The following is a 15,611-nucleotide window of genomic DNA, read 5'->3' as shown; positions in this document are numbered from 1 at the left end:
AAAAAATGATTTAAAATGTTATCTGTTTCTTACCCACATCTATCATATTGCTTCTAAAGATGTGGATTTAACCACTGGAGTCATATTGATTACTTCCGTCTCCTTTATGTGATCTTTGAATCTAAAAAATATTACGACTTTAAACTCATAATGCTACAACTTTATTGTAATTTTTACTTTATTCTCAAAATATTTTTTTTTAACATGGCACTAAAACGTTTTTTACTTACTTACATTTACTATTTCCCACAGCACTGTGAATGTTTAATGGGATCTGTTCAATAAAGACATGAAAGATTATAATTGTTTTGGTCTATACTTATGACTTAAATGAAGAGATCACATTTTATGAATAATTAATGCAGAAAACCAGCTAATTCTAATGGGTTCACATATTTGTTCTTGCCACTGTAAGTGTTTTGTTTTTATTTTTATTCTAAGCATCACATTTTTGCCATTAAACCCTCCAAACATTGGCCCCATTCACTTTTATTGTATTGTGCCTCATTCATTGTAATATGTTTTTTTCTTCTTTTTTTTTTTAAAGTAGGGACAAGTCAAAATAATTGTTTGTGGAACTCAACATTATGCCACAAATGCTGTCGAATAAGCTTGTGTTAAACCCAGAATACTCCTTTAATGATCTCACTGCACATCTTTTAAGTTGTCAATGCATCACAACAGCTACTGTATTAGTAACAAAATTAAACGGTTACAGAGAAACAATAATATTTGTTGTCACTTTTTGACATGTACTACACACAATTAATGCTTTAATGTAGTACTCCCATTATGTAGAAAAGGACTCAACAAAAGTGGTACACAAGACTTCTGAGCAAATACTTTACCCCAAACAGTAATCAAAGTGAGCACAAAGTTCACCACTGCAGGTACTTTAACAAATAATCATCTTGCAAATGATGAAATTGCTCTTTTGGAAGAAGATCTTTGTTTTATTCTTTGGATAATTTGGGGCAATACTTTTGTCTGTGAGTCAGTAAATTAGTTGACTGACTGAAGCTCTTCCCACATGAGGTGCAGTGGTACGGCTTCTCTCCAGTATGCACTCTCTTGTGTGTTTTCAGGGATCCTGCCTGACTGAATGTCTTGTCACAATGTGAGCACTTGTAAGGTCTTTCTCCAGTATGGATTTTTTTGTGTTCTTTCAAGTATGCGGCTCTAGTAAAGGAATTCCCACACAATGGACACTTATGAGCTTTCTCACCAGTATGTATTTTCTGATGCTGCTTCAAATGGTCCAGCTGTGAAAACGACTTTCCACAAAAAGGACACAAGTAAGGCTTCTCGTGAACTTTCTGGTGTCTTTTTAGGTGTTTTGCCGAAATAAATGTTTTACCGCACTGATCACAGTTAAATGGCTTGTCTCCACAGTGAGAGTACAGATGATTGTTGAGACTCGATGCCTGTGTGAAACACTTGCCACACTGAGGGCATGTGAAAGGCTTCTCTCCAGTGTGAATTCTTATGTGATTCCTGAGGATATCTTTGTGTACGAAACTCTTTCCACACTGGGGGCAAATAAACGGTCTCTTGCCACTGTGAATTTGTTGGTGCCTTTTCAGTTCTGCTTTTTTAATGAACCTCTTCCCACACTGAAGACAGGTGAAACTGTGCTCTCTTAAATGAATTTTCAAGTGGCTTTTAAGTCTTCCTTTGTGTTTAAAAGTCTTTCCACATTGGGGGCAGGTGAAAGATCTCTTGACTCCCATTTTTTGACTTGAGAAAATCTTTTCAGTCTGTGAGTAACTGGAAGATTTTTCTCCCGTTATATAATTATATGGTTCCTCATACTGATGTTTCTCCTCCACTTCACTCAGTGCTTGAATTTCCTCTTTTACTTCCAACAGGCCTAAAATCAATCCGGAAAATACAAATATAATAATAAACAATATTCAGGACTCAACAATAAGGAATCAGAATGAATGAGTGGAAAATTACAAACCAATCAGCAATGTTTTGCATCGTATGCCATCATTTTCCAGCTAAATTAGTTTTTGCTAAGAAAAATGTGACATTTAATGAAAAACATAAGTATTATTCCAGGCACATCTATATAATTTACATTCAAAATTAAATTGCTAGCAGCATAGATTCTGGAGCAGGTGTAGCCAGAATGTTTGATAATATGATGCTCAATTTTCAAATATATGCTATGAGAGTACATTTTTATATATATGTGCATTCATTTGAACTGTTATTATACACTGTGTAGCCTAATATATAGTGCTGAAACATACACTTTTGATCAAATGTTAGGGGACTCTCAGTTCTTTTTTATTACTATAGCCTAAGGATAAATTACAAATACATTATTTAAAATCACGAAGAAGCAAATGGACAATTGTGCATTACCAACTACTAAAATCTGTTCCACCATCATGGTTAGAATGGTTTTAGGATCCAAGAGAAATCAGAGAATGGTTTGTAATTGATGCTCAAGTGGAAATGCTACTGATGGCCTGATGGTGGAAAAACACTTTAGGTTAGAAAGCTATAGTACATAAGTTACAATCAGAAATAATAATAAAAAAAAACAAGTTTTATAAATAACAGAATTGGCCTTGTTAAACCAACATACTTATCAGAGATCTTGTTAAAAATAACCTTCAGCCACTCATTTCTATAAATTCCTAAGCAGATCGAAAAGCACAAGGTTTTACAGACTTTTCAGCATGTTCCTCTAACTTTTAGTTCTTCTGGTTTTAAGGAATAACTTAAAGGAATATTTCACCCAAAAATGAAAATTCTCTGATAATTCACGGTTTAGAAACAGTCAAGTATTTAAGTTCTTTTTGACCATAAATTCTCCTCCCTGCCTGGTAGGTGGCGATATGATCAAAGAAAGTTAATTGACAAAAACAAAAGAAGAATGTGGAAGTGAAACTAAAGGTGAGGGCATTTAGGGCATTTTCCAAACTGCATTTTTACACCCTTGAAGGGCACTGTGGAATGGGAAAGCCACTCGAAGGGTTGTTCCGAAATTATTTTAATTGGAATTCGCTATAATTCTTATAGAAAAAAATTACTTAAATATTGATTTGTTTTTCACCCACATCTATCATATAGCTTCTGAAGACTTAAATTTAACCACTGAAGTATGGATTTCTTTAATGCTGAATTCACATTTGTACTGGGCAGGTCAAGTTTCTGAACAAACAATAGACGTTGTTCACGTGATATGAAGCTCAGTTTCAATAATTAGTCTTTTTGAATGAGTACGTTTTTAGTTTTAAAACTTTCAGTTTGCTTTTTATTTAAAAAGATCACAAAAATTCTGATTCCTCTTGATATGACCATTTGACATTTCATGTTTCTGACGATTAAAGATGAAAGAATGAATAATAAATAAGTATGGACACCAACCTTTTTGTCCCTCAGTAACTTCATTTTTCACTCTGCATGGTTCTGCATCACTCATGTTCTCACTCTCCTCTTTAATAAGCTCCATCTTTACAATAGTTTATCTTGCATTTTTCATTTTTTGACACCTGCAAACTGTTGGATATAGATGTTACAAAGTCATTTTACTCATTTGTAGGACGCCCATGGTACAACAGGGGCTAAAGGCTCCCCGGGGTTAAAGGCACTTTTGACTTGATTTTCTCCCAAAAACACTAAATAGCAACTAAATCTCGCCTTGACACCAGCAATGTCTAAGATTTAGATGTGATGTGATCTGACCTAATATTTAATTACATTTTTAACACTTAAAATGTAGCTAAATAGAAAACTTGAAATTATCCCATTGGAGACAAAACACTTGTCTGTCCAGTAAGTGAAAGGACAGTATTTGGGTAAAAAGCCCCTCTGTTGCAGGCCGCATTTAAACATTGTTTTTCTTAAGTGGGGCAATTAGATTTATGAAAAATGTTCAATCGCAATGGAAATTTGTTTATAGAATACTCAAGATGTTATATAATGCTAAATGTGATTGAAATTAACATGGTTAACTCTTATTAAGTGTTTATTGAAAGGTCCCCTTTTCTCACAAATGCTGTTGTTCCATCAATTAAAAAAATATATTTTGCCTGCCCCCCCGATACACTAATATATTTCTGAAATTAGCAGTGGCACCCTAGTTCTCATCTCAGTAATGTGATGCAAAGCTGCATTTTGGAGATATTTTAGCGGAGAAATAATCAGGCTCATATCAGGATAGTACTTACTACACACACGTTATGGTGCTTTCACACTTGGTTCGACCGAACTAGAGTTCGTTTCCCGCTGTGAAAACACCCTTATTTTACAACTCTACCGCATTATTTACACACTGTGTGACAGGCTACTAGATAAAGATAACCTACCTTCTTCTCTTGTTTTGTGGCGGTTTATTGCATTTGTGCGTATTGCCACCTGCTGGGCAGTTGTGGAGTTTTCAGCGGTTTTCAGTGTATGCTATTGTTAATTTTGCTGACAAAAATACTGCAGGTTGGTTAATTTATAATTAAACACAAACATATTCCTTAAAACTAGGCCTTAAAAACAAGTAGTCTTAAACAATAAATTGTCTACAGTATATTAGGATGAATAGACTTATAAGGAATTAGGCTCAATGTCAAATTGAACTGATAAACCCTAGTTGTATTAAACTCACTGTGACCCTTTTGGTTATTTACTAAAAAATGTTGTCGAGGCAACTACAGATTTCATGTTCAGCAAATTATCAATAAGCAATAGAAATAATAATAATTTGTCAATTTCATTCATACTTGTACATTTAAAAGCACACTCAGTAACTTTTTTCTTTGTGTCATCTTGGACTTACACTTACACCTAGCGGTTTGGATGCAGCATAATTTAAAATCAATAATTTTCAGTTTCAGATGCATTGTAGAAATTTAGCATTCACAGTCAGCCAGGATTACTTAAATCAGTGAGTGAAAGTGTCAAATATCAGGACAGTTACTGAGATTAAATGTGCAATATGTGTGGCCTCTCTCCATGTACAATAAAACAGCTTTTATATGGTTATTGATTTGACTGGAGTCTTTAATTGTAATTTTGCAAAATATGTAGGAACTCATGACCACTCACATTAAAATAATGTCTTTAGGAGTTCAACTTTTTTTAATGAGGAAAAAAAAATGTATGCACATTTGCCTCTGAAAGAATGTCATGCAAACAAAGACAATACATTTGTCTACACATACTGTAGAACTGAACACTTAACTCATCACCTTAAAAAGGATTACAATCAACAAACCTCACTATGTCTTCTAGTTTGCATTTGGCTATAAAAAGGCCAATAAATATAAAATGTTGTAACCATTTGTGGAAATTTCATTTCATAATGTACAATGAGAACACTATATATTGCACAACAGTGTATCAACAGTGACCTTAGTGGTTCAATGATTTTTAAAAAGTAATGTACACTATATGAATACAGGAATGACCAAAATGTAATTATTTAATTTGATGTATTTTCATGCAAACTGTCTTTGACTTAAGCTTCCATCATCATACAACTCTTAAGTCTCTTATACAAGCATTTTCAGTCCTCAATGCATTAATTAAATAAAATGAATGGTGACCAGAACTTTTAAGCCCCAAAAAGGCAGCATAAAAGTAATCCATAACACTTCAGTGGTTAAATCCATTTCTTCAGAAAACATATGATTGGTGTGGGGGAGAATATCAGATCGATATTAAAGTCCTTTTTTACTATAAATATCAACTTTCAAACAGCCCTCCTAAGCACTCTTCTCTCCTAAGACGACGACTTTTGTTTTTCGGCAATTTGAATTCTTCATGCATATCGTTACCTATTGGGCAGGGAGGATAATTTACATATAGTTAAAAAGGACTTCCATATTGATCTGTTTCTCACCAACACTTATATTGGTTCAGAAGACATAGATTTAACCACTGGAGTCTTATTGATTTCTTTTACACTGCCATTATGTGCTTTTTTGAACATCAAATTATGGACCTACAGAGCTGAAAAATCTTAATTGGTGTTCCACAGAAGAAATAAAGTCATACACATCTGGGATGAAATGAGGGTGAGGAAATGATGAGAGAATTTTCATTTTCTGGTGAACTACTCCTTAAAATGTAGTACTACTGCTACTTCCCAACATACAAGCATATCAGCAAATTACCTTCTCAATTCTGCACAATTTGCTTTAAAACGTTAGGTTAAGAAGATAATGTTTGTTTACTATAACTTTTGGCGACATTTTTTTCTATGATAAATTAGAGTACTTGATGTGGTGAAACCCCTCTGACATAGTGGGCATTGATAAGGCTTCTCTCCAGTATGCAATCGCTCGTGTGCTTTCAGGTTTCCTGACTGAGCAAAACTCTTGTCACAGTAGGAACAATTGTAAGGTTTTTCTCCAGTGTGGATTTTTTGGTGCTCTTTCAAGTATTTGGCTCTAGAAAAGGAATTGCCACACACAGAGCACATATGAGCTTTCTCGCCAGTATGAACTTTCTGGTGCTCTTTCATATAACCCAGTTGTGAAAACGTCTTTCCACAAAAAGAGCACAAGTAAGGCTTCTCGTGAATTTTCTGGTGTAGTTTTAGGTGTTTTGCTGAAATAAAATTTTTACTGCACTGATCACAGTTAAATGGCCTTTCTCCAGAGTGAGAGTGCAGATGGTTTTTGAGAACGGATGCCTGGGTGAAACTCTTGTCACAATGTGGGCATGTGTAAGGCCTCTCACCAGAATGAATTTTCATGTGATTCTTAAAGTGTCCTTTCCGAAGGAAACTCCTTTCACATATGAGGCAGGTGTAAGGTTTCTCCCCGGTGTGAATTTTTATGTGATGCTCGAGGCTCTCTTTGCGTGTGAAGCAGTTCCCACAGTGAGGACATGTGAAAGGCTTCTCGCCCGTGTGACTTTGTTGATGCCTCTTCAGGTCTGCTTTTTTAAAGAAACTCTTGCCACACTGAAGACAGGTGAAATCACGCTCACCGGAGTGAATTTTTAGGTGGCTATTAAGGTTTACTTTTAGTGTGAAAATCTTTCCACACTGAGGACAGGAGAAAGATCCCTTGGCTTTTTTCTTTTTCTTTGCAGTCCGTGAGCAACTGAAAGATTTCTCTCCACTTGTGATATGATGAGGTTTCTGGTACTCATGGTCCTTCTCCACTTCCTTTTGTTCTTGAATTTCCCTTTTCACTTCCATCAGGTCTAAAATCAATTCAGACAACAAACGGTAAAATAAGAAATAAAAATGGCCCACAATTTCATGGCAGAAATGAACAAGGACTCCAGACTAACACAGGCATCCCCAAAATCTACAGATGGAGGCACCAGCACCTGATTTGGTAGCACTGATGTGGACAGAAACCACTAATAAGTGCATTTACTAAAATAATTTGACACAATTTGTTCCATAAAGAATACATTTATGAAAAGCATTATTTTCATTACTGATAACAGGTCACTGACTAATTAGGTTCAAAAGGTGTGTAGTAACGCGTTACCTTTACTTGAGTAACGTTTTGGAAGTAGGTTTAAAAGTGGGTAATTTTTACTCTCACTCAAGTCAATTTCTAATGATTTTTTTTTATTTTACTTCACAATTTTTGGTGTTACTGTCATTACATTACTGGGTTTAATTTCAATTAATGTGTAATTTATTGAATGGAACTTTTACGAGAGCGGAAGTTCACAGCTGCGCGCGATGAGATGCTCCCACATGAGTGATGAGACTGTCACTCAATCACTGCAGCAGCATCAAACTCTTCAAAGTGAAACACTTTCTTCACTCCACACAGTGAAAAAAAGAATATAGTTTTGTCATGCAATGCCTTCATTTAACACCAAGACAAACTGATATTTCAAGATTAAAGTCACAAATCCAACTTCAGGCAGCACGCTGAGGTAAATTTTGGCTCTAATTCTAACGTGGGCTTTTCTGTGTAATGAGATGGTTATTTTTAGGGTGATAATGTAACTGGGCTCTTATGAGTAGATTTTTAAGTGTACATTTTTAAATAAGTGCAGCAATATATCGGTGTGCTTCGTCCCGCATGTCATAAGCAGTATTTATGCATTTACTCTGCGCCCTCACGGGGGTACTGGAAACTAAATCGCAGCTACTTCAGGCGGATTAACTGTATAAATCCATGTAAACATCTAAGTTAAATGTAAACCACTGCCATCAGGATGATTGACAACTGGAGCGCGAACAGACAGCATTTCTGCGAAGGGCGCGCACGTGAGAGATGTGCGGGTGTGAGACAATCGTGGTGACGAGAGCGGCTGTCCCCGCAATCGTTTACTCATTCTCTATTTCCTATATAGTGAATGGCAGTTAATGCTGAGATATAGTGCACTAAGTGAACCAAATGAGTGAATTCGGATATGACAAGAGCCCTTAAAGGTTTGGGTCACCCAAAAATTACAATTCTCATTATTTACTCACCCTCATGCAACCCCAGATGTGTATGACATTCTTTCTTTTGCTGAACTCAAATTAAGATTTTTAGAAGAATTTCTCAGCTCTGTAGGTCCATACAATGCAAGTGAATGGGTGGCAACATCTTAAAGCTAAATAAACAAACATAAGTCAGCATAAAAGTAATCCATAAGACTCAAGTGTTTTAATCAGTGTCTTCAGAAGTGATGTGATAGGTGTGGATGAGAAACAGATCACTTTCACATTCTTCTTGTGTTTTTGGTGATTCACAATATTCTCTGCATATCGCCCCCTGCTGTCTAGCAAAAAAATTACATATTGATCTGTTTCTCACCCACACCGATCATATCACTTCTGAAGACATGGATTAAACCACTGGAGTTTTATGGATTACTTTTATACTGCCTTTATGTGCTTTTTGGAGATATTTTGGCCTACAGAGCTAAAATATTCTTTTAAAAATCTGAATTTGTGTTCTGCAGAAGAAAGGAAGTCATACACATCTGGGATGGCATGAGGTGAGCTATCACATCTCTTTAAAGTGATAGCTCATCCTTCACTTAATATTCTGTCATCTTTTCTCTACCCTCATGTTGTTCCAAACCAGTGTGTATATATATATATATATATATATAAACATTCACTGAAAGTAAATAGTGACTCAGGCAAACATTCGGTCTAATATCTCCATATTATAATATTGTGTTGCATGGAAGAAAGAAAGTCATACAGGTTTGGAACAACATGATGATGATGACAGAATTTACATTAATAATAATAATTCTGTAGTACATGTTCAATGTGTATTATGTAACGGAATATAGGGGAGTAAACCGAGTTACTCACTACATGAGTACTCTTAATTGGATATGTTTTTGAAGTAATTGTACTTTTACTTGAGTACAGTTTTTGGCTACTCTACCCACATCTGATTAGGTTGTCTGAGGAGATAAAAATTAGAAATAGTTTTAATGCGCAAGCATCAAGTTTGTAAAAATTTTATCTTTGTGTCCATGTTGGTTTCACACACAAAAAAAAAAGAAAACAGCATTTTCTACAATTGATTTCATAAAAATTTTTTATTAACTTTTAAAATGTCATTTGGTGTTACCATCAGGTAAAAGGTGTTAAAACGTAATAATTACAATAAAAAAAAATTATAACCTATATATATATATATATATACTGTGAGAGATCAACCAAGCTTGATTCCACCCTCCACTCAACGATCACTCTCTCCGGATTACTAATCTAACACACCTGTTCACCATTAGCAACTTCATCAACACGCACTATAAATCACTCACCATAACCCCAGTTCAGCGTCAAGCCTCCAACAGGAACAGATCTTTCACCGTTGTCTTCTGAACCCCTGATGCATCCTGATTGCTGAAACGTAACGTAGACTCACCTGAAAATCTTTAACCTCTGTGTCCTCGCTCTGTTGTCTCCAGGACTCCTGTTCGTATTGCCAATCGCCAGTTCTCCTGTATCCCTCCGATCCGCCAGTGAGTCTTCCGAACCTGTTTGCTAGTGACTGCTTCTGAAAGAGAGGATTTGTATCACTGAACTGTGACTACTCGATGCCCACATTCCCGAAGTGGTTGTGCTTACCTGTTGCCCGTCCTGCACCGAGTGATCTTCACCGTATCTGCACCTGAACTGACTAAATACTCACCTAACACTCTTGCCACCTAAATTAAAGCTGTGTTTGTATTCATTTACCTCAGCCTCCTTGCTTATATCCTGACAGAAGGCTTGACCAACACCGCCATGAATCCTGCACAGCCCGAAGACGGCGCTTCCACAAACCCTGCTTCCTCTCTGGTGTACGTCGCCAACTCCGGCTCCCGACCAGCACCCTTCTCAGGCCGGGCGGAAGATTGCAACGGTTTTTTGCTGCAATGCTCGCTCGCCCTTGAACAACAACCTCAATTGTATCCTACAGAAAGATCAAAAATCTCCTTCATTATCCAGCAGTTATCCGGGTCAGCGTTAAGGTGGGCTGAGACGTTGAGGTTTCAAGGGACTTCGGTCACATCCTCGTTGCAGAGTTTCATAACTCATTTCAAAGAAGTGTTTGGGCATCCGGCAGGTGATTCATCTGTCAGCGAGCAGCTGTTACCATTACGTCAAGGTAAAAGATCCGTCTCTGATTACTCACTGGAATTCCGAACTCTAGCATCAGCAAGTGGGTGGGACGAAAAAGCTCTCCTTGCTGTTTTTCGAAGAGGATTGAACCCCACGCTTCGTCTCCAGCTTGCCATTTACGACGATTCTCTAGGACTTGAAAAATGTATGCAGCAGACTCTCCGAGTGCATCAAAGATCCCAGAGCTGTTATCTAGATATTCAGCAACCAGCCCCCGTACTTCATCAGGTTCCACCTGAATTCTACTCAGAACCAAGGTCGGAGAAGATGCAAGTAGAAACCCATCGACTGTCTCAAGCTGAACGCAATCGCCGCCGAGAATTTAGATTATGCCTATATTGTGGGATTGAGGGCCATTTCCTCCGTACATGCCCATCACGCCCTCCTCATCAACTCGTAAGTTCAGTTCTTCACCACCCTGTAGTATCAACCCCGTTAACTATATCAGTAACCCTGAAATCTCCGAATTTCCACACTTCAGTCGCGGCCATCCCTGACTCCGGGTCGGCAGGCGATTTCATATCAGGAAGTCTCTGCAAGAAACTCAAACTTCAGAGGTCCAACACATCCAAACCATACTCCATCCATGCAGTGACTGGTGAAGTCATCAACAAGGCGTTCGTAACATCTCACATAAACCCTATTACATTATGTGTTGAGAACACTCACCAAGAATCATTTGAACCGCTAATTCTCGAGAATAGCCAAACTGACATAATCCTTGGTCGTCCATGGCTCATCCGCCATCAACCTACCATTAATTGGAAATCTGGCAAGATTCTGAATTGGGGTTGCAACTGCCCTTCGACTGACGTTGCATCCCCCATCCCGTCATCCATCGAGCCCCCAGAGTCGGTGTCAGTGAGTTCAACTTCCGTCGAAAGCCCGACAGAAAACCTGTCAGTGACTATTCCTCCAGTGTATTTTTCGTTTGCGGATGTGTTCAATCCTGTTGCAGCTTCCAGGTTGCCACCACACCGACGATGGGACTGTGCCATTGACTTGATTCCAGGGGAACCCATTCCCAGGGGTCGGGTGTACTCCTTGTCCATTCCTGAACAAACAGCTATGCAAAAGTACATCGAGGAAGCTCTACACCAGGGGTATATCAGACCATCCACCTCGCCTGCTGCCGCCAGTTTCTTTTTTGTCTCCAAGAAAGATGGAGGGTTAAGACCATGCATAGATTACAGAAAGCTCCATAAGATCACAGTCAAATTCAGTTACCCACTCCCTCTTGTCCCATCCGCCCTCGAACAACTTCGAGAAGCCAGAATATTCACTAAACTTGACTTAAGAAGTGCATACAACCCCATTAGAATACGAGATGGGGATGAGTGGAAGACAGCATTCATTACCCCCGCAGGGCACTACGAATACCTCGTGATGCCGTATGGCCTGGTAAACCCCCTTCCGTTTTTCAGAGTTTCATGGATGAAGTTCTCCGAGACTTCCTGAATCACTTTGTGTTAGTCTACATCGACGACATTTTAATCTACTCGAAAGACCCTGTTGAACACCAACGTCACGTCTCCCTAGTGCTCCAACGGCTCCGAGAATTCTCTCTAATTACTAATCTAACACACCTGTTCACCATTAGCAACCTCATCAACACGCACTATAAATCACTCACCATAACCCCAGTTCAGCGTCAAGCCTCCAACAGGAACAGATCTTTCACCGTTGTCTTCTGAACCCCTGATGCATCCCGATTGCTGAAACGTAATGTAGACTCACCTGAAAATCTCCAACTTCTGTGTCCTCGCTCTGTTGTCTCCAGGACTCCTGTTCGTATTGCCAATCGCCAGTTCTCCTGTATCCCTCCGATCCGCCAGTGAGTCTTCCGAACCTGTTTGCTAGTGACTGCTTCTGAAAGAGAGGATTTGTATGACTGAACTGTGACTACTCGATGCCCACATTCCCGAAGTGGTTGTGCTTACCTGTTGCCCGTCCTGCACCGAGTGATCTTCACCGTATCTGCACCTGAACTGACTAAATACTCGCCTAACATTCTTGCCACCTAAAATAAAGCTGTGTTTGGATTCACTTACCTCTGCCTCCTTGCTTATATCCTGACATATACACATTTACATTTATGCATTTGGCAGACGCTTTTATCCAAAGCGACTTACAGTGCACTTATTACAGGGACAATCCCCCCGGAGCAACCTGGAGTTAAGTGCCTTGCTCAAGAACACAATGGTGGTGGCCGTGGGGTTAGAACCAGCGACCTTCTGATTAACAGCCCTGTGCTTTAGCCACTACGTTAATTGTTTTTCATTAAATAACACCACAGGGTCTTATCAAAATGTGCCTTTTAAATATTGATATTTAATTATGTGAAAAATGTATGTTTTTTTGTTTGTTTGATTGACAAATGTTTTTTTTTTTTGTAATCAAATCACATAAATTTTAGTTTTTACTGTCTCTGGATGGTTACACCACATGACATTCTTTTACTTTAAGCCCCTCACCCCCCATAAATATCAAAATTACTTTGAACTCAGTAACTGAAAACATCATAGTAAAATTGTACTCCAAAAATTTGATTCACAAATAAAAAATTACTTAAGTCTTTTTATACGATAATAAATCAGGAGAAAAATATGTGTCACATCATTAACCTTAATAACAACAATAACATTTGTAAAAAGTGAATAAAACACCTAATTTGTTACTCAAATAATAGTTTGCCTTTTATCAGGCTTTTAATTTAGTACAGTCATCTTTTGAAATCTCTCAAGGAAAACAGATCCAGTATAATTGTTCTACAATCAAAGACCATTAAACGGATAGCTTTAACACTGTACTCTTTTCTTTGTATTTGCTCTTACAAAATCTACATGCACTAGTAGGAAATAATTGTGCAAAATTCAGCCATTAAGTGGTAGTCTGGAGGCCTACAATACCTTTTTGTATGTGATTAACTTGTGACATTTTGCAGTAATTTTCTTTATATGTTTCCCAATATTGTTTGTTCAGTTTTGTTATTTACAGTCACTGTGATTTTTACCAAATCTGGCTGAAATAGTCTGTATAGTCTATAATTTGTTACCTCAACAGTCATTAATAAAGAGTCAAGAATGGACACCAACCTCTTTGTTCTTCATGTTTCACACTGCATGCTTCTGAATCATTAATGTTATTACTCTCCTCATCAACAAACTGCATCTTTACCTGGAAACTGTGGGGTAGAGAGAACAGAAAGTCATTATTGGTATGTAGCAGGCAGCAATTATTGAATAAATCTAGCCATATTGAAGGCTTCAATTGTGATGGCATACAGATGCTAAATAAAATTACTTTAGATGTTTCAAGATTTGTAAACTCCAGCCTCTTCATTGCCAAGAAGCGTTTTACACATATCTGTATTTGTGAGTGTCATATTCCAAAAATACTGTATCTGTCTGGAATGCCGCACACACAGACAAACAGCGAAGCGTTGTATTCCTATTTTATTTAGCTTATGTTACCACTGGTTTAATATTACTTATTTTATACTGTACACAGCTTTCTTTTATTCTTGTTAGTGTTATATAATGTGATACTGAAATCTGTAGTGTTCTTTGGTCCTGGTATGAACACCTGTCTTGAGTGATCCAAACACAAGTGGTCAGCTGAGACACATTACCATTTACACCAGGTATTAATGTCACAGATGTGTTAACTTTTCATCTTATTTCATTAAACCCCTCTCAAGCCAAGCCATATGTATTTGTATAGTACCCATCACATTCACAACATAGGAAATTATGCTACAACAGAAAATTAAGCTCAAATATCTTGTCATTTTTATCTCATATGAATGTAAAACTCACCACAAACACGTTTCCTTAAAAGTATTTTTAAATCAGGAAAGTATCCTTGAAGAAGGTTACACCACATTACATGTTTATATATATATATATATATATATATATATATAATTCTGTTTATCCAAAATTTGTGAAACCAACATGGACTCAAAGATTACATTTGTAAGAACTCAACACATTTGTTTTAAACTAGTTCTTTCAAATTTTTCAGTGATCTAGTATGTTTGGGATTGCCAGACTTCTTCGATCGGACAGGTAAATTAAAGCTGCACGTATACGGCACAGATTAACCCCCTACTTTTTATTAATGATGAATAGCTCTTTGGGTATGAGAAATGCGCATTACAAATAAAATGTATTTTTATTATAAATGATTGACTTATTGACAGGCGAGCAAGTGCTACTTGTAGTTTGATTTATTTAATCAAGACATTGATTAGGTAAATTGAATCGCTTGAGAGGGATATAATAGAAGGTTTAAAACGGGGTCTTATCAAAGAGCTCAGTATCTGTATTGCCAATGCCTCAGGCTGAAACTGTTGCTTACTGCAAACACATTTTTGCTTATGCACTGTATTTTAGCTGAAAAAAGAATATATTTATTTGAAGTGTATTATTCGTTGGTATTCGTTACCGTTTCATACTATCCATTCACTCAGTTCAAACGGGAGAAGCTGCGCGTACATTAGACATAATACTAATAATAATAATATTTAAGAGGGTTAAAATTCAGGATCATACGGTGCTCACAACACAAACATTACGTGTTTAAAGCGCTACCACATCATTTGCAAACTATGTAATTATGGACAATCTAAAATATAGTTACCGTTTTTAAGGAGTTCTTGAGGGAGACTACATTTCTTAAAGAGAGCTAACAGTTAGCATCCGTTCATTTCAATGCTGGCTCCTCGGTAGGCGCACAAGAAAGGACCCCCGGAAGTGCGCGACCTGCGTGCAGTTCCGGAGACGTTTTCAAAGGTCAGGGTAATGCAAAATACAGAGGCTGTGTCTCCTTTTGAAGGCTACGTCCTTCGGAGGTCGCATTTGTCGGCTGTACGCCTCATCGAGGCTGTCTCCTTTCAGAAAAGCGAGTAGGACACTTCGGAAGTGACCTTGTTTCACGGGAATTCGGAGGATACACGAGGTGTATCCTTCGCACTCACAACCCACAATTCTTTGCTTCAATGGAAATGTAAAAAAAAAACAAACAAAAAAAAAACTATGTGCCCGTAAAAATGATGTTC

The 15,611-nt window shown here is 37.5% G+C and overlaps 2 protein-coding genes across 9 annotated transcripts; both read right to left on the bottom strand.

Moving 5' to 3' along the window:
* Positions 1-630: 630 nt before the first annotated feature.
* LOC127649527 (gastrula zinc finger protein XlCGF7.1-like) lies at positions 631-4,340 on the bottom strand. Of its 5 annotated transcripts, none has more exons than XM_052134676.1 (3): positions 4,326-4,340; positions 3,385-3,516; positions 631-1,870 (listed from the first exon to the last, which is right to left on the bottom strand). In XM_052134676.1, exons 2-3 carry the CDS (start codon positions 3,467-3,469, stop codon positions 954-956), a joined length of 1,002 nt encoding a protein of 333 aa, XP_051990636.1. In that variant the 5' UTR covers positions 3,470-3,516; positions 4,326-4,340; the 3' UTR covers positions 631-953. The 5 variants fall into 5 exon arrangements, with proteins under 5 accessions (XP_051990636.1, XP_051990637.1, XP_051990635.1 ...); XM_052134677.1 differs by lacking the exon at positions 4,326-4,340 and adding an exon at positions 4,195-4,281; XM_052134675.1 differs by lacking the exon at positions 4,326-4,340 and adding an exon at positions 4,188-4,275.
* A 667-nt stretch (positions 4,341-5,007) lies between these two features.
* On the bottom strand, positions 5,008-15,302 carry LOC127649422 (gastrula zinc finger protein XlCGF7.1-like). 4 transcript variants are annotated; one of them, XM_052134497.1, is made up of 5 exons: positions 15,194-15,212; positions 13,645-13,733; positions 12,287-12,418; positions 9,810-9,938; positions 5,008-7,164 (listed from the first exon to the last, which is right to left on the bottom strand). In XM_052134497.1, the coding sequence occupies exon 5, from the start codon at positions 7,157-7,159 to the stop codon at positions 6,185-6,187; it is 975 nt and encodes a 324-aa protein (XP_051990457.1). In that variant the 5' UTR covers positions 7,160-7,164; positions 9,810-9,938; positions 12,287-12,418; positions 13,645-13,733; positions 15,194-15,212; the 3' UTR covers positions 5,008-6,184. The 4 variants fall into 4 exon arrangements, with proteins under 4 accessions (XP_051990457.1, XP_051990458.1, XP_051990456.1 ...); XM_052134498.1 differs by lacking the exon at positions 12,287-12,418 and having other exon boundaries at positions 9,810-9,941; XM_052134496.1 differs by lacking the exons at positions 9,810-9,938; positions 12,287-12,418 and having other exon boundaries at positions 15,194-15,302.
* Positions 15,303-15,611: the final 309 nt, after the last annotated feature.

This window comes from Xyrauchen texanus, chromosome 9 (assembly GCF_025860055.1).
Source record: "Xyrauchen texanus isolate HMW12.3.18 chromosome 9, RBS_HiC_50CHRs, whole genome shotgun sequence".
NCBI classification, from domain to species: domain Eukaryota; kingdom Metazoa; phylum Chordata; class Actinopteri; order Cypriniformes; family Catostomidae; genus Xyrauchen; species Xyrauchen texanus.
Note: the sequence above shows the minus strand (reverse complement) of the source record. Positions and strands in the feature narration are given on the sequence as shown.

What these genes read in the sequence shown, in the direction of transcription:
- LOC127649422 (XM_052134496.1), bottom strand. Translation starts at nt 13,720, where the DNA reads ATGCAGTTTGTTGATGAGGAGAGTAATAACATTAATGATTCAGAAGCA. An exon ending in GAAACATGAAGAACAAAGAG is followed by an intron (nt 7,165 to 13,644) that starts GTTGGTGTCCAT and finishes AATTGATTTTAG; the next exon opens with ACCTGATGGAAGTGAAAAGG.
- LOC127649527 (XM_052134676.1), bottom strand. Translation starts at nt 3,469, where the DNA reads ATGGAGCTTATTAAAGAGGAGAGTGAGAACATGAGTGATGCAGAACCA. An exon ending in AGTTACTGAGGGACAAAAAG is followed by an intron (nt 1,871 to 3,384) that starts GTTGGTGTCCAT and finishes GATTGATTTTAG; the next exon opens with GCCTGTTGGAAGTAAAAGAG.